Source organism: Ascaphus truei, chromosome 6 (assembly GCF_040206685.1).
Source record: "Ascaphus truei isolate aAscTru1 chromosome 6, aAscTru1.hap1, whole genome shotgun sequence".
Taxonomy (NCBI): domain Eukaryota; kingdom Metazoa; phylum Chordata; class Amphibia; order Anura; family Ascaphidae; genus Ascaphus; species Ascaphus truei.
This window is the reverse complement of record NC_134488.1, coordinates 88,145,789-88,173,704: the sequence shown is the minus strand read 5'-3', so window position 1 is coordinate 88,173,704 and position 27,916 is coordinate 88,145,789. Positions and strand designations below refer to the sequence as shown.

The 27,916-nt window shown below is 41.2% G+C and overlaps 1 protein-coding gene across 2 annotated transcripts; it reads right to left on the bottom strand.

The window, feature by feature from the left end:
* Positions 1-200: 200 nt before the first annotated feature.
* On the bottom strand, positions 201-27,256 carry VAMP3 (vesicle associated membrane protein 3). Of its 2 annotated transcripts, XM_075605016.1 has the most exons (6): positions 27,105-27,235; positions 10,773-10,852; positions 7,730-7,808; positions 6,194-6,352; positions 4,481-4,532; positions 201-2,983 (listed from the first exon to the last, which is right to left on the bottom strand). In XM_075605016.1, the coding sequence occupies exons 2-6, from the start codon at positions 10,775-10,777 to the stop codon at positions 2,967-2,969; spliced, it is 312 nt and encodes a 103-aa protein (XP_075461131.1). In that variant the 5' UTR covers positions 10,778-10,852; positions 27,105-27,235; the 3' UTR covers positions 201-2,966. The 2 variants fall into 2 exon arrangements, with proteins under 2 accessions (XP_075461131.1, XP_075461132.1); XM_075605017.1 differs by lacking the exon at positions 10,773-10,852 and having other exon boundaries at positions 27,105-27,256.
* Between the last annotated feature and the right edge of the window lie 660 nt (positions 27,257-27,916).

Genomic DNA, 27,916 nt, shown 5'->3' with positions numbered 1-27,916 from the left:
ACAGAAGGGATTTAATAATGGAGTATTGGTTTATGGGGGGTCTCTCTGGAGCCCCAAGATTAGGTGTCCAGACATGCCCTGGCTGTAGTCTTTTATATTTGTTATAAACATATTTTAGGTTACAATTTTATTTCTGCAAAGTAAGTTAAATGATCATTAATATTTAAAAATGTTTGGTGATGCCAAAAAACAAACAAAAATAGATTTCAGAAATTACTTTATTACACATTACAGCAAATGAGTGTTGGTGCACAACTTCTTCCAGAACTACCCTTGTTTATTAACACAATAAATTCTGCAACAAATTATCTGGGTCCTACTGCAACAAGGTTGTTTTTCAGAAACCAACCCGAAACCAAAACAGCTGCAGCTCGAAGATCAAGTCTATAAATCAATTTTATGTTGACGGTGGTTTACCATATACATAGACCCATAATAAAGAAGTACAAAGATACAGGTGGAATAAATCGGAAGTATAACTTTTAACCGTTTCTCATTCCCCATTTGATATAGTTTGCCTAGACATCAAATTCTAACCAAACGTCTACAAAATAAAATGATTAAACCTTGTGTTTTCTTTTGTAGAGAAAAGTTACAGATTTCATACCATAGAGTCTGCATTGATGTACATTTGCAGGACAACCTCCTACTTAGCATAACATTTTCTGGGATAGCAGTTGTATTATGCTCAAAATAGAAATAAGCATCATTTTCAATGCATAGAAAGAAAACAAAATGCATCTATGAAAAGCATTAGCAATGATGTAGATATTTGTTAAGCTTCCGCCACCAATATCAATCAAGCTCTTGGCATTTACATTGGCTTTATAATGTTAATAACTATAATTTAAGATACTTGTGGACATCAGAAAAACTTATCGTACAAGGTGTTTTTGGCAGTAAGGTCACTTTGGTAAATATTTTCTGTTTCAACAGCCTAGAAATTAATATTTCGTCAGTCTGCAAAGTAATAGATTCATTTGAATATATTTTAGTTTTTAATATTGGCACTGCAGTTGGGTTTAAACATACCTATTATTTATGTCCCAACTAATCTTTGGATGCTCAGTAGAGTTTCAGGAACTGATAAAAAATAACCATTTAAACAGGCACTTTGTGAACATTTACAAAGAGGCAAAAAGCAAAGAACTTTGGAAGCTACTAAAACTCTTCAAAATCTCATCCTCCACATTAATATCCCCCCAGAGACAGTATCAAAATTAAATTGTTATCCAGAAAGCCTTTACTGTCCCCTACTGGACAAGAATAAAGTGATAGAGAGAGACTATTTTCAAATTTGAAGTCAAAACAGAGAATGAGTGCATATTAAAACAAAAGCATTATGGCACAATTATGTACTGATAACCTGAAAGAGCCAAGCAATAGCAGTACAAAATGCAAACAGTAAGAAAAAAATTAAGCAAAGTATTTTGCATTACTTATCTGACAGGCATAAATATTAATAGTTCAACACAATTGCACAAAAGGTTTCCAATTTGTAACAGGGTAAGAAATCTCCTTCACATTTCTATTTACTTTCAGCCTTTTTTTAATATTAATCAGAATTTAGAAGTTTATAGTAGTACTGTATGTGCAGGAAGTCAACAGCATTAGTAAACCTGGCAAAGGCAGAGTTTATTTTTTGACAAACAGTAGCCTTTTAGAAGATCTTCAGCTACATGACAATAACATTAGCCCTTATGGTCATTTACCCTACAAGGAGATTTTACCAGACAATTGAAACATACTGTACTTCTTAAGTGTGTGCGCGCGCACGCATCAAAAGACTGGCACTCTATACTTGTACAAGTATGAAGTGCCTGTCTTTTTGATTCATGCATTATACTCTAATATTTTGACAGCAGCACCCTTCCCACTTTATGGACTATATTTTATAAATGTGTGCCCGGATTTAACTTGTGAATATGTATATATATATCGATCGAGTATAGTGGTTATAAAGCACTAAACCATATAAAAACAATTATTTATACCAAATATGCACAGCCCCACAAAGAACCAATACACTAGAAACTTTTGGTTAAGTTGGTATCACTGAAAAATTTATCTAAAAAAAAAAAAAAAAAAACATTAGGGAGCGTACAACTTTAAGAATTCACATAGAGGAAAATTGCTTAGTTTTACATTGTTATATTATTTAGACAAGATATACTACAAGATTAAATCTTTACAGGTATAAGTTCCTGCTTATAGTGGAAGCAAAAAAGGAAATAGATGTTAGAGGGATTTCTACTCTGGTCTTAATATGCAAAATATTTTCTGTAAAAAGTGCATAAAGTTCATAAAGTGCATTTCTTCATCAACTTAAAATAGATGTTTAGTTGTATACTCTTCAGGGGAAAATAAACACAGTTGCTACAGAAATGAACTTCTTAAAATGTTTGAAACTAAAATGTAAATGCAATTCTGAAAAGTCTTAATATTTTAAACCTGAGTGCAGCTGGAATTTTGTATTTTTTTCACTGTCGTTTAATCGCGAAGCGTTTTGTTGGTTTGCGCTGGTATGTTTAAGAAAATGTGGCAGTTTTATCCTGCGGTATGTTGGGAGTTTATTTTTTTTGCCATGTGCATTTCATGTACGGCTTTTTACAAAATAATATTTGACACTTTCTGCTGGCACAGTGTTAAAGCTATTAAATGTACATAGAAAGTTATTATAGATAAGGTTGCAGCAGAAGAAACAAAAATAATCAATTCACACAAGTGTTTTTTAAGACTGTGCAAAGTGTGGTTTGTGCTTACTAGCATTTAAAATAGGGAGTGTTCTCTTCCTCAGTAAAGGCACTTAAACTCTTAACAAGACAAATATCAACTCTAAACTAATACAAATTAATTTCCTCTAGCTATACCAGAATATAAACGGTTGAATACAGCAGGCTTGAGATCAAGAACTGAAGCTTATAGATTCAATATGGCTTCAGTTGGGATCCAACATCCTCGAAACTTCACGCAACACTCCACACTGCAAAACATTGTAAAGATTGGATTGGTGAGAACGGTTGAAAGCAAAGGCTTCTGAAAATTTAGATTATAATTTCATTATTTTTTCATTTTGTTAAAAACTTAATTTTTTTAGGAACGATGCTTTTTAAAATGACAAAATATGAAATGTCGTAAATCCAAGCTATAGGGTTTGAAGAATTCAGCATGTCTTTCCCCTCACCCCCCCAAATATTCTTTAAAATGCTGAAAACATCAAGTAAATCAAATACTTCATTATCTCAATCTGTTGTGTCTGGCTATTCAAGCACATATTATAGCCTTAAGATACTTTCATCATATAAACCTAAAGTTACCTAAATCATATAAACTAGTATTTCTTCAATGGGTACCTGTTGTCATAATAAAAAAAACAGCGAAAACAGTATGCGATCCTTGATAGTATAGTATATTTACTAAAGGACATTAAAATCAGAACAGCTCCAATATTTGGACTCACTAAAAATCAGGGCAGCAGGGCACCCTCACGGAAACTCTGCGTCCCGCTTTGCTCTGCCCACGGTGACGCTACCACGTGTCTCTGCACCTCTTTTAAAGGACTACAGGTAGTTGTGCTGGCTAGCGGGAGAGCTATTTGAAGCAGCAGCTAGGAGGAAGAAAATTGAAGGACCCCAATACCTGGGACTTGTCTTCAATACTCTATAATGATATTTACTTTTATCTACTCCTGTAGGTGGTTGTGAGCATATCATTTTTTTTGTTGGTCACGTCAATGGGGGCAGTCACACGTTGCCATGAAGGGTCATTAACAGAAGTACTGTAGCGATCCATCCATGTTATCCTGAGCACAATCTACATTAATGAACTGGAGTATAAAAGCTTGTAGCTTAAAAAGAAAAACTTGCCACCGTATTGCTTTCCCAGGACAGGTTTAAAAATGATTTGAATATCATAACATATTTTCTGATAAAATAGTATAATATAGCAAAATAATAAATGAATGCAATAGTAATGTGCATTGGCAGGACTACAAAGTTAATCAGAATCTGCCATACACATAAGTACAGCGATGTAACGCCATAAAAGGCATTCTATTGTTCTGGGGATAAAATAAAGCACTTTGTAACAACGCATTGGCTAGTAATGTGAACATTTCTCCATTCAGAGAAATGCCCACTGTTTTGTTTGTTATATACACATCTCACAAAATTCTTTGCAAGTTTAAATCTGAATATCACCGCCATGATTAGCATTTACAGTCCACCCTCCCCTAAAAAATATCATAATCTATAAAAACAGCTTTGTATTCTACAAGAGTGCTTATTGATCTCATGTGGCTAATTAAAGTGTAGTTTGAACGTGGCTAATCAAAGTGTAGTTTGAGATACTCAAGCTAGTTTAAAATACTTAAGCCAAAAACAGTGTTCAATCAAAAAAAATGCTAATGTCCCCACTAAACCAATAGACATTTTAGTTCTGCAGACTGATGCTGGTCCAGTGTTTGTCACATGATACTCACCAATTATGATGATGATTATTACAAGGATAACCGCTATTAATATTGCCCACATCTAGAAGCAAATAAGAAATGTATTAGGAGGAGGCACAGACAGATGTGCGGATCTGTATGTAATATTGATACTGCAATTAAATAGTTTCATAGGGGAAAAACACCAAATTATAAACCAGTGCGTTCATACTTTTCCACCCAATAATGCAGCAGCAGTTGTCACGGGAAACCAGGTTTATAGACACATTTATACCGGGATCATATGATTCAGAAAAACAAGTAGGTAAAATAAATTGTAATTTATTTCAGGAAAAGACAAACACACAATGTAACACAATTTACACTAAAAATACACTTACTCTGGAAATCTGGTTTGAGACAAACTACCTTTCCTAGATGCAGGGGCTTATGACCAAGCTTACCCTAGCAACCATTGCAAAACAAACATCAAAATAATCCAGGCAGCTTTTCCTTCAAGTAGCCTCTTCCGGCTGGAGACTTGTAACTGCACACTTACAGTAGCCTCTGAGAATCTTAGATGACTTACTCAGAGCTTGGAATTCTTGGAACAAACATTTAATCACACCTCTGGGATGGTAGCTAGCTGTCCCACAGCTTGTCCACCAACCCCTGGCGTGAGAATTTCATCGCTGACCAATTACACACTTTGCCAGGTTTGTGAAAGCTGGCACCTATGGCTTCAGAAAAGTAAGAGGGCATGTGCGCAGATAGCCCTCTTGCTCACTTACTATTCTAAGTCCCCCGCAGGCTCAATGCCCAAAAGTCTGGGGAAGGTGACAACTGGCCAGGATAGCTTGCCTTCATCCCAGGATGCTAGCACTTAATTTAGCTATCCTGCCCATCTGGCTGCACACACCTATGGCACAAATGTTACTTTGATCTATGGGACTTTGAGGAGATGACCTGGTACCAAAACCTGGGGTGGCCAGGAGTTCTCCTTTGATCCCGAGAGGAAATGACCCTGCCTTATGTTACATGTATAAAGTAAAACATTTTTTCTTAAAACACTGCTGCTTAATAAAATATACTTCTATACATGCCTCTGTTAAAATATGTTACAGCCTTTTGGTGTATTGAGATAGAGTGTAAGCTAACCTGCTTCCTTTACACTAGCCTGTATCCCTTACACACTGCAAGGCAACATATGCGCAATAGACGGGTCCAAGAGCTAACATTCTAAGACCCCAAAACACAGTTCAGGGGCAACCAAGTGGGCTTAACCTTTATTAGTGAGCCTGGTTACCCCCTCACCATCACAGCAGTTCATTCTCATTGTATGGTACATATAAAATCATAGAAAGGCAGGGTGCATCAACCCTTCTTACTACAACACCGGAAACTCATGAATGCACCTGAGTTTATTGGACAGTGGCAACGTGACAGTCACACTTTGAGCCCGTTATAAATTTTACTAGCTTGGTTTACCAAGAATATTTTCAGAGGTTGGTAAATTCATTGGACTCTGCAGCAGTGATTTCCATTACAGTGTAAAGGGAGGGGATCGGTGTGACATGCAAAAACCGTGAAGAAAAGCGGATTTTCCATTACAGGTAAGTTAGATAAACTTATGCATTAAATCATTAGTAAACAAATGAGACAGTGAGGTATATGGCTTTTTTTTTACACCTTCATTCACAAACATATGAAAACATCCAATCTTCACTCATTCTCCTACATCTCTCAATTTTAATACATCCTTACTTTGCAGTTCTTCCACCAGTATTTTCTCTTGAGCTTTGCAGCACTAGTCTCAAACTGTGAAGCACCTGCTTGCAGGGCATCTGCACGATCATCCAGCTCAGACAGCTTCTGATCCCTCTCCAGGACTTTGTCCACATTAACTCTCATGATATCCACCACCTAAGATTTGAATGTACGGGAAAAAGGATTAAAAATATTATTCACATATTTCATTAGCATGTTCTGCAAGTTGAAACATCATCCTTACTACAACAAACTTCACGTGGAACAGTTGATTTAGATTGAGGAATGAAATGAAAATACCTAAACAATCACCAGTATTTCAGACATCGCTTTCCTGCAAAGCACAGAAAAAACAGGTCCTGCCCTTCCTAGCACTAAAGAGCTTAATTATGCTTACTAATAAGTGAACCATACATGCAAAAATAGATTACATTACAGATAGGAGTTTAGATTCTCCATAAAAATGATTTCTTTACTCATATCCAAGTCTCACGTTCTTGTAAAATTGCAACAACAAAAATTATGAATGGGCATTGCTGCCCATCAAGAATACTGTACTGGTATCAATATGATCAAAACCGAAACACAGTATGCAAGCGAGTCGTGTTCCTGGTTTAAAGGCAGTAAAATAGTAATTTAAACTACAGGACACGCAAGCTTCTTTCAAATCAAACAAGGGCCCATGGATTTATTTAATGTCGTTCGGGAAACAATTCTCAGATATTGGACAAAGGGAGAGCCAAAAATAGACCTGCACCGGAAACCGATTCGCCACATGAATTTTCTAACAAACCATTGAATTATCTGTGATAAATAGATCATTTGTTCAAAAGTAGGTCTATGATGCTACTGTGGAGATGCTTGCATAGAGATGATGCTAGTGTCCTATTGAAATGGAAATCAACCAACAGACAATATCTGCGTAGCTTTTACGTCAAACAAATTAACCCTTAAGCGATACAAAGGTCTGTAAGATATTGCAAAGCGGAGTCCTACAGACACTCCTAACAAAGATCGCATTAATAGATCCATACTGTTAGGAAACGGCTGGCAAGCATATCATTTTACCAAGAGCAGTTTAGCTTCCCCGGGTTCATCATATTGATTTCAGCTAGTTCAGCACAACAGCACTTTGTTATGCTCTAGAGCAGGGGTGGCCAACTCCAGTCCTCAAGTGCCACCAACTGGTCAGGTTTTAAGGATATCCCTGCTTCAGCACAAGTGGCTCAATCATTGACTGAGCCACTTGTGCTGAAGCAGGAATATCCTTAAACCCTGACCTGTTGGTGGCCCTTGAGGACTGGAGTTGGCCACCCTTGCTCTAGTGGGCATGGTGTCATTTAGAGAAGGCCAAGGCTGCAATGCACAGGTTCCAAAATGACATAAAAAGGTCTTAATATAGAATGAATGATTTCAGTTTCCACTATATTTTGATGCTCTTAAACTGTGGAGCTGTTGCTGACCTCTGGCCGCCAATGGCATACAACAAATTGTAGAGTCTGTATAAAATTCTGCTCACTGAAAAGGGCTCACCTCATTAACTTGTGCTTGTGTCTGCTGTAGGCGTCGACTACCCCCAGGGGCATCACCTGTGGCTGCAGGTACAGAAGACCTGGAAAAAAATCAGGGAAAAGATCAACATTCAAATGCACAACATGCTCTTTGATGTCTAAAATTGCTCTTATCAGCTATGTTTGAACATAGAAAACTAGACACAGATAATTCATGACATTTTGTGTTCAAACAAAGCCGAAGAATGTATGCAATACAATTGTCCTGACACTGAAGTTGGAGATCAGGTTTCACTGGATTTGAAACTGTTACAAGGCTAATTTAGTAAAATTTGAAGCAATAACAAAAGTATTCTGATTGTTTGTGATCCTATTTCATGTCATCTTTCAGATTATGCCAACAAGAATATTGAGTGGTGGCAAGGGGATTCTTGGTCTACAGCTACAAAATCAACCAACAAAAAAAGACCAACATGTATGATCAAAATACTGTGCCACCATTTCCCAGGAAATACAATATCGATTACAAGAGACTAGTAGCACTGTCCGTATGGTGAATAGTCCTTTACCATGCAAGATAAACTGGAACTGCATTAGCAGGGTTAGGTTCGCTCAGACCTTTTCTTCTAGTCAGAGTATTTAATGAATTCCTAAAAGGAATATTTACAGATAGATATAAAACTGCACACTAAAAATTGTGAATAACAAAATCAATAATAAATATGACAAGTGTGAAAAGATAAAATCACAACTGCAAAAAAAGAATACATGACCCTAGTGACGAAAATACTCAGATGGGATGGCTCAGCATCACAGGAACTAAAACAGAAAAAACAAGGAGTGCACAACTCTGTGTAGTAAATAATGTAAAATTTCGTGAAAAAAGTGGAAGTAACGCACGTACAGGATAGATAATACTTAAAAGCATGTCATGCATAAACCAGCATGGTACCATAGACAGGCAATGTAGCCACACAGATGCACACCAGAGTAAGCTGCTGGCTCAGATGTAGATCAGTCTTTTCCTCCAAATGTCGTGCAGACAGTCCAGGCTCCGGAACAGCAGAGAAAAGGATCAAAACATCCAGAGGGTCCCGGGAGTAATAAGTCACTGGTGAGGGCTCGCACAGCAATATAGAGACATGTAGCGCAACGGGCGAGCACACACTGATCACCGGTACACAGCTCGCGCCGCAGGGTGAATGGCGGCTCAGATCCACACATGCACAGGTGAATAGCTAGTTGCTGTTTACTGCAGTTGTGCGGTCAGATGACAAAATAGTCCCGATGGCACAGTTACCGTTTAGAACGACGCGGGAAAGTCCTTCTCTACTGACTGGTAGCAGAGATCACCATATAAACAGAGGGCAATGCTCTGGAAGAAATCTCACACTATCGCAGACTTCCTTCACTTCAAATTTATGCTATCCTGTTTCAGCTCTGCCCTCTCTCAAGCTAAACAAACCTACTTTTCTTCACTACGCACAAGTCCACACCGACTCTTGTCTTTGACCTTCTACTCAAACTACCCCCAGCTGCCGCCTCTTCTTGCTCCAACTTACCTCAGGACTTTGCTGACTATTTTAAGGATAAGGTGGAATCCATACGTCAGAACATCCCCTCTGTTTAATCCTCCCATCGCCTCCATACACCGCTTCCCAACTCTCCTCCTGCCTTCATTGACTCTTTTTCAGCTGTCTCAGAGGTGGTGTCACTACTGAGATGAGGGCGAACCAGCTCCGTGACGTCACTGGCCCGCCCCCGGCCAGTGACGCGCCCGCCCCGACAGCTGTTGAGAGCGCTTGCGGTAAGCAACCGCAAGGCCAGGGAAAGCACCCGCTTTCCCTGAGCCTCAGCGCGCCTCAGCACGCCAGCGGTAAGCGTGTCCGGGGCCTAATAATGCACACACAGTGCTGGGGCTTCTCCAGCTCTTTTAAACCTCTGCAGTCTGGTCAGCTACGTGAAGTTGTGTTAATGGCGTGACATCACGCAGTAGTGTCTAAACAATGCTCAACTGGCAACAGATGGAGGTGTGAGGGAATGCAGTTTCAGTTGCAGGAAATGTTAATCATTTGGATTCTCTTGTTCCCGAGATGTTTTGACAAATTGCTAGCAAGTTTGGACGTCATCATTTTAAACTCTAAGTACCCAGAATACAAGGTCCTGTATGTACTGACATGGTTTATAATTAAATTTATTTTTTATCAAGCTCAGACAAATTAGAGACCGTTTCTTACTATTGGGACATATTTCCTCAACTTTCATGAAGGTCGCATTATTACAATTGTTCTACATTTTATTTTAATATTTGTTACAGTGCCATTTTTTTGTGCATCCCTGCTTAGTGTTTGTAAAAGCCAGTTTTGTCAAGGCAAGTATAGCCACTGCAATTCGTAACCAAACAGGTGAGAGGCAGCAAATTAATCAAACCCAAAGAAGGACCCAAGTACAAATCACAGTCAATTATGGTGAATCAAGGGTTTATCCTTTTTAATTTTTTTTATTAAACCGGATGGGAACCAGAAACTCACCAGATCTGTATGCATCTCAGCTGAAAACAGTAAAGGTCCTGATGGTGTGGAGGCTGTCCGCTTTTATCTTGCCCAGGCACAGTACTTTACATAACAAGAACAGGATTCTTGCTAACATTGCTGAAACTGGTGTTGGTTGAGAATTATTTCCTGTTTGAAAATCAATTCTTCAACCAAGTACGAGGCACTGCGATGGGGTCCAATGTAGCCCCCTCGTATGCAAATATATTCATGAATTTTTTTTGAAGATCATTTTGTGTACGTCAACCCACTATTCATACAATTTGCCTTTACATGGTCACGCTATACAGACAATATTTTTATGCTGTGGTCAGGTGATGTGGACTCTATTGATTTTTCACCAACAACTGAACATGGCGTTGGACACTATTAGTATTAAAATCCATTATGATCCAAAGTGGATTTGCTTTCTTGATACAAGGGTCTACCTATGAGACAGGGGCATACAGACTGACTTATATTCGAAGGACACTGATCGCAATACACTCTTAATGCACAACAGTTTCTACCCACCTCATAGTGTACGTTCCAGTCCTGAAAAGTCAGCTTTATCGAGTAAGGCGAATTGTAAGTGATCCCGCCAATGCCCGTGGCTATCCAAAGAAAAAGATGGAGGTAGAGAAGTCAACCGTCTTAAACATGGATGGAGAACTCCTGCTTCGGCCCAAGAGATTGGATAAGACAGCTGTCAGAATTCCGTTTGTCAGCACGTTTTCAACGGCCAGTGCTGACATCAGTCGTATTATTAAAAAGTTTTGGTATTTGATCGAAACAGATGTCAGGTTGAGTGGCACCTTGACTGCATCACCTCTGATGTCATTCAGAAGGGCACCCATTATTCGGGACTCCGTGGGTCAGGCTGACTTTGGGACTGCCAAAACTTCTAAACAGATCCCTTGGTGCGCCCCAGTTGGGTACTTTTCCCTGTTTATCCCTGTTTGCCCAATGTGGAAACATCCAAAAAGGATCCACGTTTACACATCCTCACATGGGGAGAGAATATCGGATGAAACACTGTACCACAAAATACGTGGTATATCTGTTAAAGTGCCCTTGCGGTATGGCTTATGTTGGCGAGACCACTCGGAAATTGAAAGAGAGGGTCAGCCAGAATAAGTCCACAATTCGTTGTAGAGTGCTTGATCAGCCTGTATCCGCCCACTTTGTTTCTGTAGGCCATAACAGTCAGTTACGGGTCCAAGCCATAGATCACGTCTTGAAACCAAGACGTGGAGGTTGTAGGATTTCTATCTTTAAGAAGCGAGAAGCCTTTTGGATACATGAACTGGGGACGTTGTATCCCCATGGTCTAAACCGTGACTATGATCTAACGGATCTTTAAGGAGTGGACATTTTATCGAGAAGGGATGCCGGGCCTGGTTTCATGTGTGGGGATACGTCAAGGGTCAGTGGCGTTTGATTGCGCCGCTGCCTTTTTTTGTGTCAGCCACTAACCATTAGCTCTTTTCCAGTCCATGCACGTGGCAGGTGCACCCGGTTTATCCTAACAGTCACATGACCATTTATTGTGGGTTCCCCATTTTAAGTCGGTGTAAGCTGAGGGCTTGTTTTGCTATATGTAGTATACCTCTTGAATATGGCTTGAACCGTAGGACTGATGTTGTACTCACTCGCTGAGACTATTGTGTCAAGTGCTTTTGAACTAGGTATTCTGTGTTACTGTGGACCATCTGATCATTTTTACATAGAGTACAAAGCAAAGTTGGATTTTGTGATTACCTTTCATGGTTGTAATTTAAGCTAAGCATTTCTATTTTCCCTACTATCTCTTTATTTTTGCCCTTCTTCTGGACTTTCCCTTTGTCCCTCCACTGTGATACTAGATATAGTTTACTTATGTGTTTTTTTTTAAATCTATGTACAGTAGGTAGTGTCTGTGTGCTGTATTCTGAAGTATGATTACCATTAACCCTGGATTTCAGGGCTGGTGATACATATTAATGGGGTAGGTCTCTGTGTGGGTGAATATTAGGAGTTCCTGGGGTGACTCACTTTGGTGGACCAGGGTATAATTCTACTTTAGATGCATATAACTAGCCAAGGTTTACTATGGGCTATTAATGTAACTCAATGTGTGTCTATAAAAATAACATGTGTTGTGTATAGCTTTTGATAGCCCCCGCACTAGTCTTTGAGTGTTTACCAGTGTTAGCGCTGGAGTATGGGTCTGCGCATGCGCAATGTAACTGCCAGCGCGTCGGGTTGCTGGGGACGCGAGCATGACTTTCACGGACTGTCCTGGACGATCGGGACAGGTAGGGGTGTTGGAGATAGTTTAGTGGCTGACAATCAAATAAGGCTAATACAACAGGTTAGTTTATAAGTTACTATTGAACTCTATATTCCCCCTTCGGTCTAATTGACTTGCATTTCTATAGGATGACGCATGCACAGATGCATTGACTTGCGAGACAGCTTAGTTCTCTGCATGTGTATTCATTCTACTCATTGGGTGCTTGGTGCTTTGTTATGACGTCCATTTTTCTGTTTTGTGTGTCAACAGGGTAGCCCTAGGCCAAGTCTTTATTATTCAGCAGCTGTTGATTGTCTTATTATGGTTCTGACGCTTTTTTATGTGCTCACCTCCCCTATATATACACACTGTGGTGAGTGTGTTGATGTTGCAAAGCTTGATAAAAGACCCAGGGGTCTGAAACGTACATTGCTCTGGAGTTTGACTGCCTGATGACTTTTGACTAAATAAAGAATCTATTTTTTCTATTCGGGAGTGCTGCGGATGTCCTTTTCCCTATTAGACACATACCTATCAAGGACTACCTGATCAAGCAGGCAGATCAACACATGGTTTCTTTTTTTACATTTTGACTACAGTAATACTGCGTTTCTGAAGATAATGTTTGTACCAATGCTTATGTGCCGATCGCATTTATGTATTTCAATTCTAACCATTAGGAAATTATCAAACATGAGAATAAGATTATATTCACTATGTGTTGTATTGTACAAGCTACAATTTCTCAAAATGGAATGGGGACAAGTGTTTGGTTTAACATGTTTAATGGGGATCCTGCATGTCACCCGAGTTGCATCACATATAGGACATTTTAAAAATTAAAAGACAGGATATACCACAGGGATACTGCTTAATGAGCGTCACTAAGGGCCACTCAGTCACATGCTTTTTGTGTTTTGTGGGTAAGGCAAGTAAATAAAAAGCAATTCTAAAATTAATCTTCCACTCTCCTTTTGACCTTTCTCCTTCTGTATTTGCATGTATTTCAAAGTGTGCAACACCATCTATTTATTGTACATCACAATTACATGTTTTCCTACCTGCCTATTTTGATTGCGCAGTAGTGTGGAAGTCTAGAATAAATGTCTTGGGAGCTGTATACAATATTCAGAATGGCAGTAACCCCTGGACCGCCCCAGTGTGACCCTAACCAACGAAAAATAAAAATCAAGTAATATTTTGTGATCTATAAAGAAATGGGCAGCACCGTGATGCTCCCAAGGACTGTGTCATAACTGGAATATCTAGAAACATTACATAAATATTCCTCCACACATTATATAAAAGTTATGGTGGGCAAAAAAAAAAATAAAGTGCCAAAAACCCTCCACCGTAACCTGAACCAATCAGGAGCCTGGTTTCCTGCGACGCCGCAAAGCGAAATACAACTTTCGCTTGCCGTCGCCAGCACTATAGGCGCGGCCTAAGTAAGGAATGATGTACAAACCTCTGCTGAAGATGAGGTAGACTAATTCAATTTTCTGATTCACAGCTAGAGGGCACTTGAGCTCATCAGCAGAACAAATTTCACTGGCCATAATCCAAATTTAACTCAGCAACTACAAAAAAGGTTTACAGAGAGAAAAGCGAGAAAACCCATGGTTCAGTAATATGGGTTGTTTTAGGTTTTAAAGGAAGGTTTAAGAGATGTCCTCAATCCTTTACTTCCAAAAAGTCCACATTCTTTAGTTGCCGATGCGAAATAGATAATGCTTATGGCAGTGAGCTTAATAGAATTAGCAATTTACTGGTCACAAGAATAGTTAATTACCCTATTTTACTGCACAGTATACTTCTGCTCTATTGAAATCAATAATTTGCAGCTGAATTATTATTACATTCTGAAACTGGTGGACATACTGTGTGTAGTTCAACTCTGTAGATAAGGTGTGGGCATGATGCCATCATTATAATGGAAGGTGTCAGCCACAGTAAAAGTACATACAACACAAAAAAAGAAAGAAAATGCACACAATGCGCACCAGGGATTAAGGAAATGTCATTTATTAAAAATACACACAAATACTGAGAGGATCCAACCCCACCTCAGTAACAATGTTACACAGCTCAGATCCGGTAAAAAATAAATAAATAAATAAATTATATATATATATATATATATATATATATATATATATATATATATATATATATATATATATATATATATATATATATATATATATATATATAAAGCACGTAGTGCGAAACGCGTAGAGGTCACGACAGGTCATCCTGCGCGTGTTTGCTGACGGGCTGAGACGGAGCCTGCGCGAAGCACATGCGGTGTTTTCCATCCCTGCGGTGCCGTGATCCGGATCCTTGTACGGTTGCCGTGGACCCGCATTTCTGCTTTAGTGTGAGTTACCGTCTCCCCCTGTCAGCCCTTGTTAGTCCTTATGGCGGTTTTACTTTAAATCATCTTAGATTATTGTTTTATTTTAACTGATTGCATTTGTTTCCTTTTATTTTATTGATAGTCCTCTATGGCAGTTTCACCCTAAACCATTTTGGATTATTGTTTTAAATTAACTGATTACATTTGTTTTTTATTGAATTCTATGTGTTATACTGTTTAGGGACATTGATATTTCAGGGTTATATATATATATATATTTTAACCGGATCTGAGCTGTGCAACATTGTTACTGAGGTGGGGTTGGACCCCCTCAGTATTTGTGTGTATTTTTAATAAATGACATTTCCTTAATCCCTGGTGCGCATTGTGTGCATTTTCTTTTTTTGTTTTTCAGGGTGTCCTCCCCCCCTTTTAGGGGGGACCACCTTGAGGTGGGAGCTGCTAGGGAGACGCTCCACACACGTGCAGCAAAGGGATTTTCCATTTCCAATCATCTGTAGCACGAGCGCTGATTATCCTTATTACCTGCGTACATACAATACAGTACAGGGAATTAGAATACAATAAGCACGACAAAATCAGAAAATAGGAAAGAAAATCCCTGTCCCGGAGAGTTTACAATCTAATTTGGGAGATTTACAGAGACATTAAGTGAGGGAATAATTGCAGTAGATGGAAGTGCTTAGCCACAATCGTTGGCAAAAATGATTTTGGAACAATAGGCACGAGTCTAGGATATTGGGATGCATCATTTAAGAGGTGGGTTTTCAGGTTTGTCTTGAAGGTAGAGATCTATCCCATCCACACTGGGGTCCTCCAAGGTCGTTAGAAGCGAAAAAATGGGGAAGGAGAAACGCGGCGCACACACACACACTTTGGGCTGTCACAAAGAAAGGAGAGGGGGTGACTTTATGGCTGGTGTTATATAGGTATATATTTATAACAAATCAAGTCACTCTCTTATACAATCTTTTTTTCTAACTGGTTATGTTATAAAATCAATGAAAATCTCTTTGCAAGTACTTTCCAGGGAAGACGGTTCTATTTTTGAATCAAAGCTTAAAATGTAAAACAGGTACTTAACCAATAATAGCGCCTACAAACTAAAAGTGGGTTGTCTAAAATGCATACCACATGTGTTACATCCTGTGCGTTGGAGCTGCCAATACTACAAGTGTGTTATTCAAATGTGAACAATATTTGAGATAATTCAATTACTATATCTACTGAGTAATGCAATATATCGTAAATTTAATATTTTTCAGTCATGTCGGCAAAACATTCACCTGCTTGATCCAACAATTAAGCCCTTCACAATTTCGGATACAACTGATTGTCTATATGGAGCTCAAAAAGAACAATACATTTTTGCTTGATCTTTAAATGTAGCAGTCACATTTATTAAGCAGAATTTAAGGCATCTTACAATTGCAGTGTTTTTATTTTTTCTGTCCACATAAACAGGTTTTACTGGTTGGGGGACATGAATCACAGCAATTTTCATCTCAAAGCGACAATACAAGCCGATTTAAAAAATTTTTTTTTAAATAGTTTGAAACCAAGGGATACTTGGGCCCTGAACCAAATGTTCTGTTCTGGGGACCACCCCACGTTCTGAGATAATTAACAGTGAACCTTGGAAGGTACCGATTTGAAATCTCCCACCAAGGAAAACAAAATTGTCACCAAATCTTGCAAGTTCGGGGAGGGGATGGAGGCTATTGAAAGCCACAATATCAACCATTGCGGCTTCCTATTGGACAGCCATGTGTATGTCTGGAGAGACCAGGAGGTAATACCAGTAAGTATCTGGAGAACTGTGGCATTTCCAGACTTAAAATAATACGGTTCATACCCTGCGGCTTTAAGTAAAGATTCCCTGCCTCTGTGCATGATCGCTTCAGAATCATTGACCAAAAACACCTTTATGATTACAATGCTGCAATTATTTTGGAAACTCCCCATCATCCAAAGGGTACACCCAGCAAACGCCTACCTCCCACCAGATAAAAGTACTTGCCATTATTGACAAATCCACTCACAGGTCATTGAACACAAGCGTAAAAGTGAGAAAGTACCCATTCAAAAACAGCATTTGGATGAATAGGCAGCCTCAGATGTTATACAGTATGAGATAACAAAGAGTAAGCATAAAGGCAAAGTATTACTAAACAACGCATATGAAGAGCTACCTCCTATGCAACTTCTACCAGTATGTATCACATGGGAAGTGTGTGTGCGTATATTATTGTGAAAACTAGAGGGAGTATTAACCCCCCTCTCCCAATGCTGGTGGCCATCTTCACATACATTCCTATTCAATATGCCTTGACGCGGTCTCCACATTTAATGGAGCCAAAATGTTCCTGTGGAAAAGGAAGCCAGCCTTACAACATAATAAATAGGGGCCATAGTACGAGCACGGCACAGACTATTTTTCTCTTCTCCTCAAACCCAACAACGCAGCCCGTCCAGCAGGACTGAGTTCATGGTCTCCTCACAAATCAGCCAGTTCATAAAGCACAGGGGGGGAAAAAAATGCAACACAGAGGCTGGATTTCTCACATGACACTGACATCCCGAGTGATTTAATCATCCCCGAGTGAAAGCAACAATCTTCTATCTACTTTCTGTGAAGTAACAAGTATGTATAAGAGCAAGCAGCTGACTCACGCATCTTACATTTTCCGTTCATCAGTGAAAGAAATATATATACATACATACATACATACATACATACATACATACATACATACATACATACATACATACACACACACAAAAATGACAACCCAGTCAAAATAATTATAGTACCCCACTTTTAACATGACATTAAAAAATTCAATTTTACATTTATTTACATTGAAAAAACTTTCAAGGGAATAATAATAATAATAAAAAAATTTACACACATGCGTCAACCCCGTTATAGCGCGATCCGATACAATGGGGATCAGCTTATAACGCGGTTTGAGCGTGGCTCCCGATTTCATAAGCCAAAAAGCAGAAGATTTCCTACCATGCATTTAACGAGTGACTTTAGGAGGCGGCAGACAAGGCGCCAACAAGAAAATCAAATCGGGTGAAATATTAGTAGCGTGTTCCGGTTTATAAACATGCGCTAATAATTACTTCATATCCCATAATCAGTCGTGCCCTTTTGTGTAATGGACTGTGCCCACTTCAAATGTCATTGCTTACCCACAAAACAAAAATGACGACCGTCTAATTCAGCGGCGCGCAAACTGGGAGGCGGAAAGGGGGGCGGGGTTTACAGAGGCCCCGCGCGCTTCCCGAAGGCACTTAAATTAAGTGCCGGGGGAGCTGCAGGGCCTCTGAAAGCCTTTACTTACCTTAGCTCCGGCGGCTTCCTTCCCGCGTCGCCATGGCAACGCGACGTCATGACGCCGGAGCGGAGGTAAGTGGGGGGGCGTGGGATTGAGGAGACTGTCGGCAGGGGGACACACGGAAAAAAAAGTTTGCGTCCCCCTGGTCTAATGGATAAGGCTCCCAAATTAGTGAGATTGGCCCCTGTCCCGCGCGTAACACAGACCCGCGCGTAACACGGACAGGACGGACAGGACGGACAGGACGGACAGGACGGACAGGACGGACAGGACGGACAGGACGGACAGGACGGACAGGACGGACAGGACGGACAGGACGGACAGGACAGACAGGACAGACAGGACAGACAGGACAGACAGGACAGACACTTTAAGGGAGCTGGCTGTGATTTTTCTCTGTCTCCCTGTCTGCCAGAAGCTGAAGGCAGAAGCAGGGAGAGGAGAGAGGAGAGAGCTGATGCAGATGCCGGGTAAGTCCTGCGTGGGGGTGCCTCTGCGCTGCCGGGTCAGGGACAGCTGAAAGAGTTATCCCAGCTCTCCCCCGATCACAGCCATTTTTTCCTGCGATCCGCTTACAACGCGATCGCTTTGTGGACCCCAAGCACCGGTTTATAACGGGGTTCTGGTGTGTGTAATATATACAGATGCAGCCACCAATATCCGATCACTTGCCTGGGTAAAAACTAACGCATCTCACAGTAAATGCCTCAATATTTCTGTGAGATTAATAATGGCCCATCGGATTAACACAGTAAGGGTCCCTGCAGTTCCATTCAGTTTGAACGGGACTGCATGGAACCCCCGCTGTGTGCGAGACTGAGGCTGCGCTTGTAGTGCCGGCTACGGATGACGTCTCCCGTCTCCAAAGCCCAAGCAAAAGTTGTAATTTGAGTTTGGGAGACGTCTCTAGCTACAAAGGGAGTGACAGAAGGCAGAGGGGTGGGGACAAGAGCAAGGGGGAAGGTTGAAATGGAGAGGAGTTGTAATTTCTGTTTGTATGCTGAATTTACAGTACTTTTACGTTAAATTACGGGAGAATTTACTATTTTAAAGTTGTTCATATAGTGTATTTCAACACACACACACACACACACACACACACACACACACACACACACACACACACACACACACACACACACACACACACACACACACACACACACACACACACACACACACACACACACACACACACACACACACACACACAATCATGGGGCCCAGGACAAATGAAAGGAGCAGGCATCCCACCCCCCAACCCATAGCGCACCAAACACGGAAAAATAAATTTTAGCGCACAACTTTTACTTAACCCCCCAGTCCATATAAAAATACACCCCCAACCCTCCAATACATATAAAAATACAACCCCAATAATAAAACGCTGCACCCAGTGCCGGGTAGGCAGCGGCGGAAGTCAGCTGGGCTAAGCTTCCGCCTCGCCGGCGTGAGAGGGAGGCCCAGCGCACACACGAGCAGCCATTGTGGGACTGAGAGGTGCCTGCAGCGGGGCAAGGCCGGCAGCAACTGCTGTGACCTGCAGCCGGGACCCTGCCAGCTCCCGCAGTCCCTCCAGCCGCCGGGCTACTGCCACCCACCGCCCCCCCGCAGTTCCGCCAGCCGCTAGGCCCCCGCCACCATCGCCAGCCACCACCGCCCTCCCCCCTGCAGCCACCGGCCTGACCTGTGATAATCCCCAAGGCAAGCCTGATTTGTATATGTATTGGGGGTGTATTTTATATATGTATTGGGGGAGAGTGGGGAATATTTGTAGATGTATTGGGGGGAGTGGGGTATATTTGTAGATGTATTCCGGGGAGTGGAGTATATTTGTAGATGTATTGGGGGGGAGTGGGGTATTTTTAGATGTATTGGGGAGGTGGGGGGTTAAGTAAAAGTTACGCGCTAAAAAAAAATATTTCCGTGGTAGGTGCACTATGGGTTGGGGGGGGGGGAGGGGTCTGCTCCTTTCATTTGTCCTGGGACCCATGATTTCTGTTGGAGGCCCTGATCTCACACACATAATCACATACATAGTTACATAGTAGATGAGGTTGAAAAAAAGACGTACGTCCATCAAGTTCAACCTATGCTAAATTTAGACAACAGATACTTTATCCTATATCTATACTTAATTATTGATCCAGAAGAAGGCAAACAAAAACCCCACACACACACACAATATCCCACAATCCCCCCACACACACACACAATCCCACCCCCCACACACACAATCCCACCCCCCACACACACAATCTTTCCCTGCACTCACACACAGACACATTTCCCCTCTCCCTGCATCAGATCAGAAGCTATCTGATTGGTTACAGCCTGTCACATGAGGAGACCGTCTCTGTAAAAATCAAATTCTACTGACTACAGATTCATGTCTCTTCGTCGCGCCGTCGCCCCTACTATAAGCGCATGCTACAAATTAAATGCATTTCTTTTGAAGCGACGTCGCGTCGCTGTTGCCGTCGCCGTCCCTATAAGTGCAGCCTGAGAGAGCGCGAGTGAGATTTATGACAATGTTTTTGTCCAAAGAATTGTATATACTTGCCCTGCACTTCCACTTCATGTTAGTTCTACAATTCAGGTAATGTGATGGTGCTGTGAATTCTCCATGGCAGGATTTTCACAAAAACTGTTACAGATAAACGTTACTGTAGAAATAGAAAATAAAGCGCACACAGCTATCAAACAGGGCACTACTGAACCACTTATTTTACGTATCCATGACTAGTTGAACACGTCGTTTCGGGTGCAAGGGAACACTTCCTCAGGTTTAAATGTTGACCTCTGTCTTCTATGTCAACCCAACCCCTTTGAGTTTCAGAGCATAGTCTACCCCAACCTCACTGCCTGGAAATACGTGATAAGGTTAGGTACAGCCAGAACCCCTTTTCTCCTGGAGGGCCAATGGAGTACCACACTCTTCACCCTCGGGTATTTACCACCACATACAAAGCAGGAGATACAGGATTGTAGTCCCTTAATATCTCAAATCTTGATGGGAATTGGGAGGATTCGGAACAGATATAATATTCTGGGCAGGAGGTTAGATGCCAATATTTTTAAACGGTGGGACCACAACGGCCATGCTATTATCTTGGAAACCGTGGGGGTCCTAGAGCTGCAAATAGCATGGTGCAGCTCAGAGTGTCTTCCCACTTATGGGCAATAAGGCTGCTTTAAATAACTTGCGCAACGTCACAAAGAGCAACAGACTAAAACCAGGTTCACCCAAATGTACAGTAACCAAATTACAGTATTATTATTATTATTTTTTTAAATAGAGGGGGGGGCGCTTATATTTAAATTCACATGTAAAACTACACTATATACAGTTAAATCATTTTGTTGTGTAACCCAGTACATTGCCCCAAATAGATGAGGAAGAACATTGATATGTTTTTAAAACCTTTTTTTGCCCACTATGCAAGACTATATACGAGTGTCTCAATGTTCGTATCTTGCCCTCTGGACATATACTGCTTTTTTCATGTTTTCTAGTAAAAATATGATTTTCTTAACCTCTGTTACCATTCAAAACCCCAAACACTCCAACAAGGGGCATAACCATATTCTCAAGGGTACCTATACCGATTACACCTAACAACTGTATAAGGACTTCCAACCCTATTTAGCCTGCTGTAGACCATTAAAAAGCATATATAAAACATCATAAAAACATCAGTATGATATATATACATGGCAAAATAGAACAAGATTATTAACCCGGTCAATGCCATCGAGGCTACCTAGGCTCTTGGAACTAAACAGGGGGGGGGGGGGGAATAGATTACTTGGCCCCATCTACACCAAGCCCCTCCAAGGTCATCAGACGCCAAAACAATAAGAGTGGGGAAAACACAGCACAAACATTTCTGGGGTTCATTGATGCTTAAGACCTTGGAGGATCTCACTGGGGTTGGTGTAAGCCAGCATTGGCTTATACAACCGTACATAATTCTTATAGATCAGAGTAGGTTAGGCGTGTTGGTATGGGATTAGTGGGGGTAGTTGATGCCCCAGGGATGGTGGATAGGCCCCACGGAGTTGGAGGTTAACCCCTTGTTTGCCATAAGGGTTAGCAAGGCATTTAGTCTCTTTTGGATGCAAATCTTTAAGGTGATGGAGGGGAAGGCAGTTAGTGTAGTGGTAGGAATAGTGGAAATCCTTTGTTGCACTTAGCCATTTGTTGCCCATGACTAGCTGTACACTTGGTCTACCAAGGCAATAATACACTAAACCATTGCTAAAAGTTACGTGTATTTAATCATCATCTATTTTAGGCATCCCCTGACTTTCCTTTCCATGGCCTAAATCAGGGTCCAGAGGAAAGTAACGTCAGAGTTGGGTATGACGTAAAAAAGTAGCGTTACTCCTGGTGTCAACCTTAATTGGGTTTGATGAATATGGAATGAATATCATTTAGACGGTAATTAGATAATTTGCATATTATTTAGGATGGCTGTTTATAATGCTACTCTTTTTACAGGTAAAAAAAACTTAATGTCACGTTATTTGCTTTAGTGAGTACTGCATTATCATTAAAAGGACATTAAATTAGGTTAAACAGGCTAACCGTGGGGCACTAATGAGATTTGTTGCTGCAGAAAAGAAATGAATACCTCATAATTTTCTGCCAATACTTTCATATTAATAAATGCTGCAGAAATGTACTGGATGCTAAATTGCCTTTACAAATAGACCTAGTAACCTGGTGAAACAAGGTTGTTTATAATAGGGTTATCGCCTCCAGCTTCAGTGTTTGCAGCTCATGCAAGAAGATTGTATTATAATGCTGACTTCTCAAATGTCTAAAATAGAAGTTTCAGCAAGATATCCTCTGCGTTATGTTCAACTGTGAAAACATGTTCTCTGTATCTGTGAAATAAGTTATAAAAAACCTTTTGGTGAGAGTTTTTCATGCATTGCATGTTTGCTTTGAAGTGACTGTATTGAACCAGCAGCTTCACTTAGTATGGTGTAGTAAAATTGCATTAAAATAAAAACACTCATTCAAGATCAACCCCAATTGCCAATTTAATACCTTGTCTGTCACAAACTTTCTATGGAGAATTTATCAGTTAACTTCTACAGCACCATAATCATATTAACTGAAGACTAGGCACGCTATGACATTCAGTGAACATCCTCCCTTTTATGCTTGTTGGTAAGGCGATTACAACCAGCTCCGAGAGCAGCAGAATGAAAGAGCAAGATCCCTTCTTTCATGCCTGGTGTCAAAAGCCTCAATCCCAAGCATACAGGGGTAGACAATTTAAATAAATTTAAAAAATAAATAAATAAAGATACAGTATATAGATAGATATAAATAATAATATATCAGTGTTATGTATCGGGGCACGTAGGGGATGCCTCGGGGCGCATCGGTGCGGGGGGTGAGTGCGTGGTGATGTCAGTGTGTGTCTAGGAGACTCATACAAACTGTCTCACACATCTCAGTCTCAGCACTCACTCAGCCTCTGCCTCCTCTTCTCACTACACAGCGGTGACTTGACCTGTCTATGACCGTCGCCATTGCATCAGATTGAGCTTTCATGTTGCAGGTATGATTGGCAGGTATGATTGACAGGTATGTGTCCCTGCGCACAGCACAGGTGCCAGGTGGGGGAATTTTAGACACCCAGGCAACCAGGATTTTTCCATCCCTGCCCAGTAATATAGATTTTCTGATAAAGTGAAAGCACTCAGGCATGAAACCCATGAGACGGCGCCTGAGGAAGCCCAGAAAGGGCGAAACGCGTTGCTACAAATCCCCGAGTATTTTGAACTAATTCGGCCACTGTCAGGAGCAGGAGATAGGAGCGCAACACAACACCCGGACGCGGGCAGAGTTAGCTGCGCACCTAAGCGCCCTGCACAACTATCCGAAAGACTGGCTGCTTTTCATCCATTTAGCTCTCACGTCGCTTTGACTGAGCGCTTTTTTAACTTTTTTACTGTTATTTTGTATGTTGTTTTTAGTGTTTAGGGCTAAATAAGGGAATGAATCTGCATCACCACAGCATCACACGCGGAAGAGACAGTCCTGTCGCTGAACATTTCTCTGACACTAGCCATAAGATGAACGATCTGAAGGTGGCCATACTCGAATATAATCTTAAAACACCTTGAGAGAGGCAGTTGAATGAATACATATGTATGCAACTGTTCAGGACACTTAGCGGTGGCCTAAACCGAGACCGCAGTTTCATGAGTCGCTACCCTGACACAAGAGAACTCTCTTCTCATGAGTGCTAAAGGCCGTATCTATACATAATGCGCTATATGAATGCACACACAGCTGTCTCTTACAAATACATATGTACAATGTAATTCTATCCCTATATACCAATAGGGACCACATAGTATCTACACACACTAATAGTAATGTAACACCCTCTTGCATTTCTACACCTACCCACACCATTGGTATACACTCCCACTCACCTTTTGTAAAGCGTTGTATACACTATGGGCGCTTTATAAATGTATATTTATACACTCTTACATCACTAATATTCAGGGACCATTTAACACCTTATGGCTACGCTTATAGTGCCGGCAATGGCGACGGTCAGGTGTCAGTCGCTGGAAAATCAAATAGAGATGACTTCCAGCAATCCCGACCAATCCATCGCCCCATCGCGCTTACTATAAGCGCACGTGACGGCGGCAATGCATGTTTTGCCGCGACGTCGCTGTCATCGTCACTATAAGCGCAGCCTAAGTCCTAAATCACATACTGCACAGGGGGGAGGGATAGGCTTCAGTCACGGATACATTCCAAGAAGCACTGTTAAGTAAAACACTCTTGCTTTATCCATTGTAACATCGCCGGAAGAGATCAGTGTATCTCGAAAATAAAAGCATTTAATTAGCCACAGAACGGTATAGACTATTCGTTTTTGATTATTAAGCTCGGCTAACACGGTACAGATACCTCTACACATAAAAACCATGTCGAAGGTCTACAATAATGATATATGTATTTTATGGAGTAGTACAGTATATTCGTTACAAGCACCATGTTCACTGGAAATCTCAGCCAGACAATGCACCTTTAAGAGTTAAATCCATCTTGTGTAGCTCACATCTTTACAGCAGTGAAAAGTTCTGTTATTCACAGTTAATAATGCATTTACTTCTCTTCAAGTTAAGAGGCTATTGTATTAACTGAACATTAGTCTACATGGGGATGGTGCTATCAAAATGTCATGACAAGTTCCTCATACTGTGGGTGTAACACAATGTACACAGATTTCCACAAACCGGTAACACAACAGAATCAAATTCCTGATTCCAAAAATGCCAACAAAAAACTAAAACAGACATATAGCGAATGCAATCTCAAAAATTGTTTTCCATGATGTTCTCTTTCTGCATGGTAAGATAAAACAGAAAATGTGGGAACAAAAAAGTGGCAGCATAAAAATAGTCGTAAATGTATGCAAAAACAACAACATATTTAGTTGAAGATGTTTTTGCTGTTTCTCCGATAGGAAGCAATGGTACTCCAAGTTATGTTAGAGCATATTAAAAATTGTAAGACGGATTTAAAATAAATATGAAACAGAGTGCTTTGATTTCAGAGTTAAAAGTTTCACAATCATACACAGCAACTGTCAGAGGGGAAAAATTTTTACTTCCCAAACTTTAGGATGTCACGAGGAGAGAATATCTAACAACCATCTCAGTGCAGACGCAAAAATAAGGAAACCCCCATGAGATTGCCAATTAGTGTGTATGTACACACACACACACACACACACACACACACACTATTAACAACATGATGAGTGCATACCATCCACAGGAATTGGTACAACAGAAAGAGGCACTCAAATAGGATTGGATATAGATTGAAAGTATACCACGTTTAATTGCAATCCCTGAGGAATGTCCTTTTATGGACCAAAACATCAGTGTTTTTACTTTTTGAACGCTAATAATAAATGCTGTACAGTATTTTGGGCGTGTCCAGCTGCCTGATTTTTCTGTCAAAAAATAGATTAAAAAAAAAAAAAAAAAGTTTAAAATATGGTATGTGTGAACTATCCCAATACCAGGTGCAAATTCTGGGACGTTGTGAAAAACCAAACAACACATTCAATGTCAAGGGCCAGTCTGTGTATGGCTGGCAAACATTAAATGCCAGTGTATTTGTACACAAATTCAACACCAAGGAGCAAAGTCAGGATCCTGGTTACAGGATCAGAGTATTACTGGAGAACTAGTCCAGGTGGCAACATTAGGGTGTGGGTTACCCGCTTCTCTGCCTTGTCAAAGTCAGAAACATCAGGGTGTTGGATATCAACTTCAGCGACATGGGAGAACTATTTGAACGCGGGGGAACATTTCAGAATATTTATTGATGAACTGCACTGCCAAAGAGCACGTTTACTTGGGCAGTGGCCGAAATAGCATTAATAAGGAAAAAAATATATGGAGATACTCAGATTTATTTTCATTTTTTTTTTACAACTCTACAACCGTCCAACAAAAAAATGTATCTTTAATACGAGCGTGGAACTATGAATTTAATACCACAGATCACCGAGTTCACTTCAATAAGGAAATAAGAAATATAAAAGCCCTGCCAAGCTCTGGAACCTGATCCGCCCGAACACTTCCTCCTTTATCAATATGGAATAGCATACACAGCCCCACAGCAGCGAGTACAGCGGCTAACTCCCCACAGCGGCGGTCACTGGGGTGAGGGGAGCGGCGGTCACTGGGGTGAGGAGGCCTCCGTCGGTGGCGTCGCTACCTATCACCCCCTTCCTGCCTCTGAGAAAGCCCGTCTCCCATGTCCTCCCCTCACCCTCCCCCCCTGGCCGCCGGTCACTCACATGTTGTCGGGCGGCGGTGCCGGTGACAGTCGGGGAGCTGGGTCACTCAGTGTCACAAGAGGAAGGGGCTGCGCGGTTGGGATAGGGGGGAAGAACTGGTTGACGTCAAAAGGGGCGGGGCGAAGACCCGTGACGTCACGGACAGGACAGGGCGGCTCCCAGAAGCTCAAAATCGCAGGTTGGCAATAATATATTAGTCTCCCGGCTGTTAAACTAGGACAAACCCCACCCGATTTAAGAAAGAAGGAGGCTCTTGTTGAAAGCAGTTGGGAGATCTTCCTTTGGTAAATGTGGTGCTGTACCCCCCCACCCACATACAGTTTTATTGTAATAAATGACCCCTAGTGCTATTTCATGCAAATATATATATATATATATATATATATATATATATATATATATATTTAAAAAAAAAAAAAAAAAAAAAAATGTAAATACAACTGTATGCTCATCTGCATGTCTAAGGCCCGGGCCATAGAGCGGTGAGCCATAGAGCGCTGACGCTGAGGCTCGTCTGCTGAAATCTGGGCGATTTCATGCCCATACAGGCGAGCCAGCGGGCGCAATCGGAGTCGGGGGGAGGTGGTTGGAGGCGGGGCAGTGAAGTCGTTGACACTGCTGTGCTGTGATTGGAGGTTTTCAGCCGACAGCGCGCTGAAAAACAGCTTGGCGCTCGGCTGAAACCTCCAACTCGTCAGCACGCCTGCGGACGCTCGCGTGAGCCCCCTCTCAAGGCATCCTCATTGAGGATGCAGGGGCTCAGCGCGGAGCGTCCGCACGCCTCAGCACGGCCTGTCCGTCTATGGACTCGG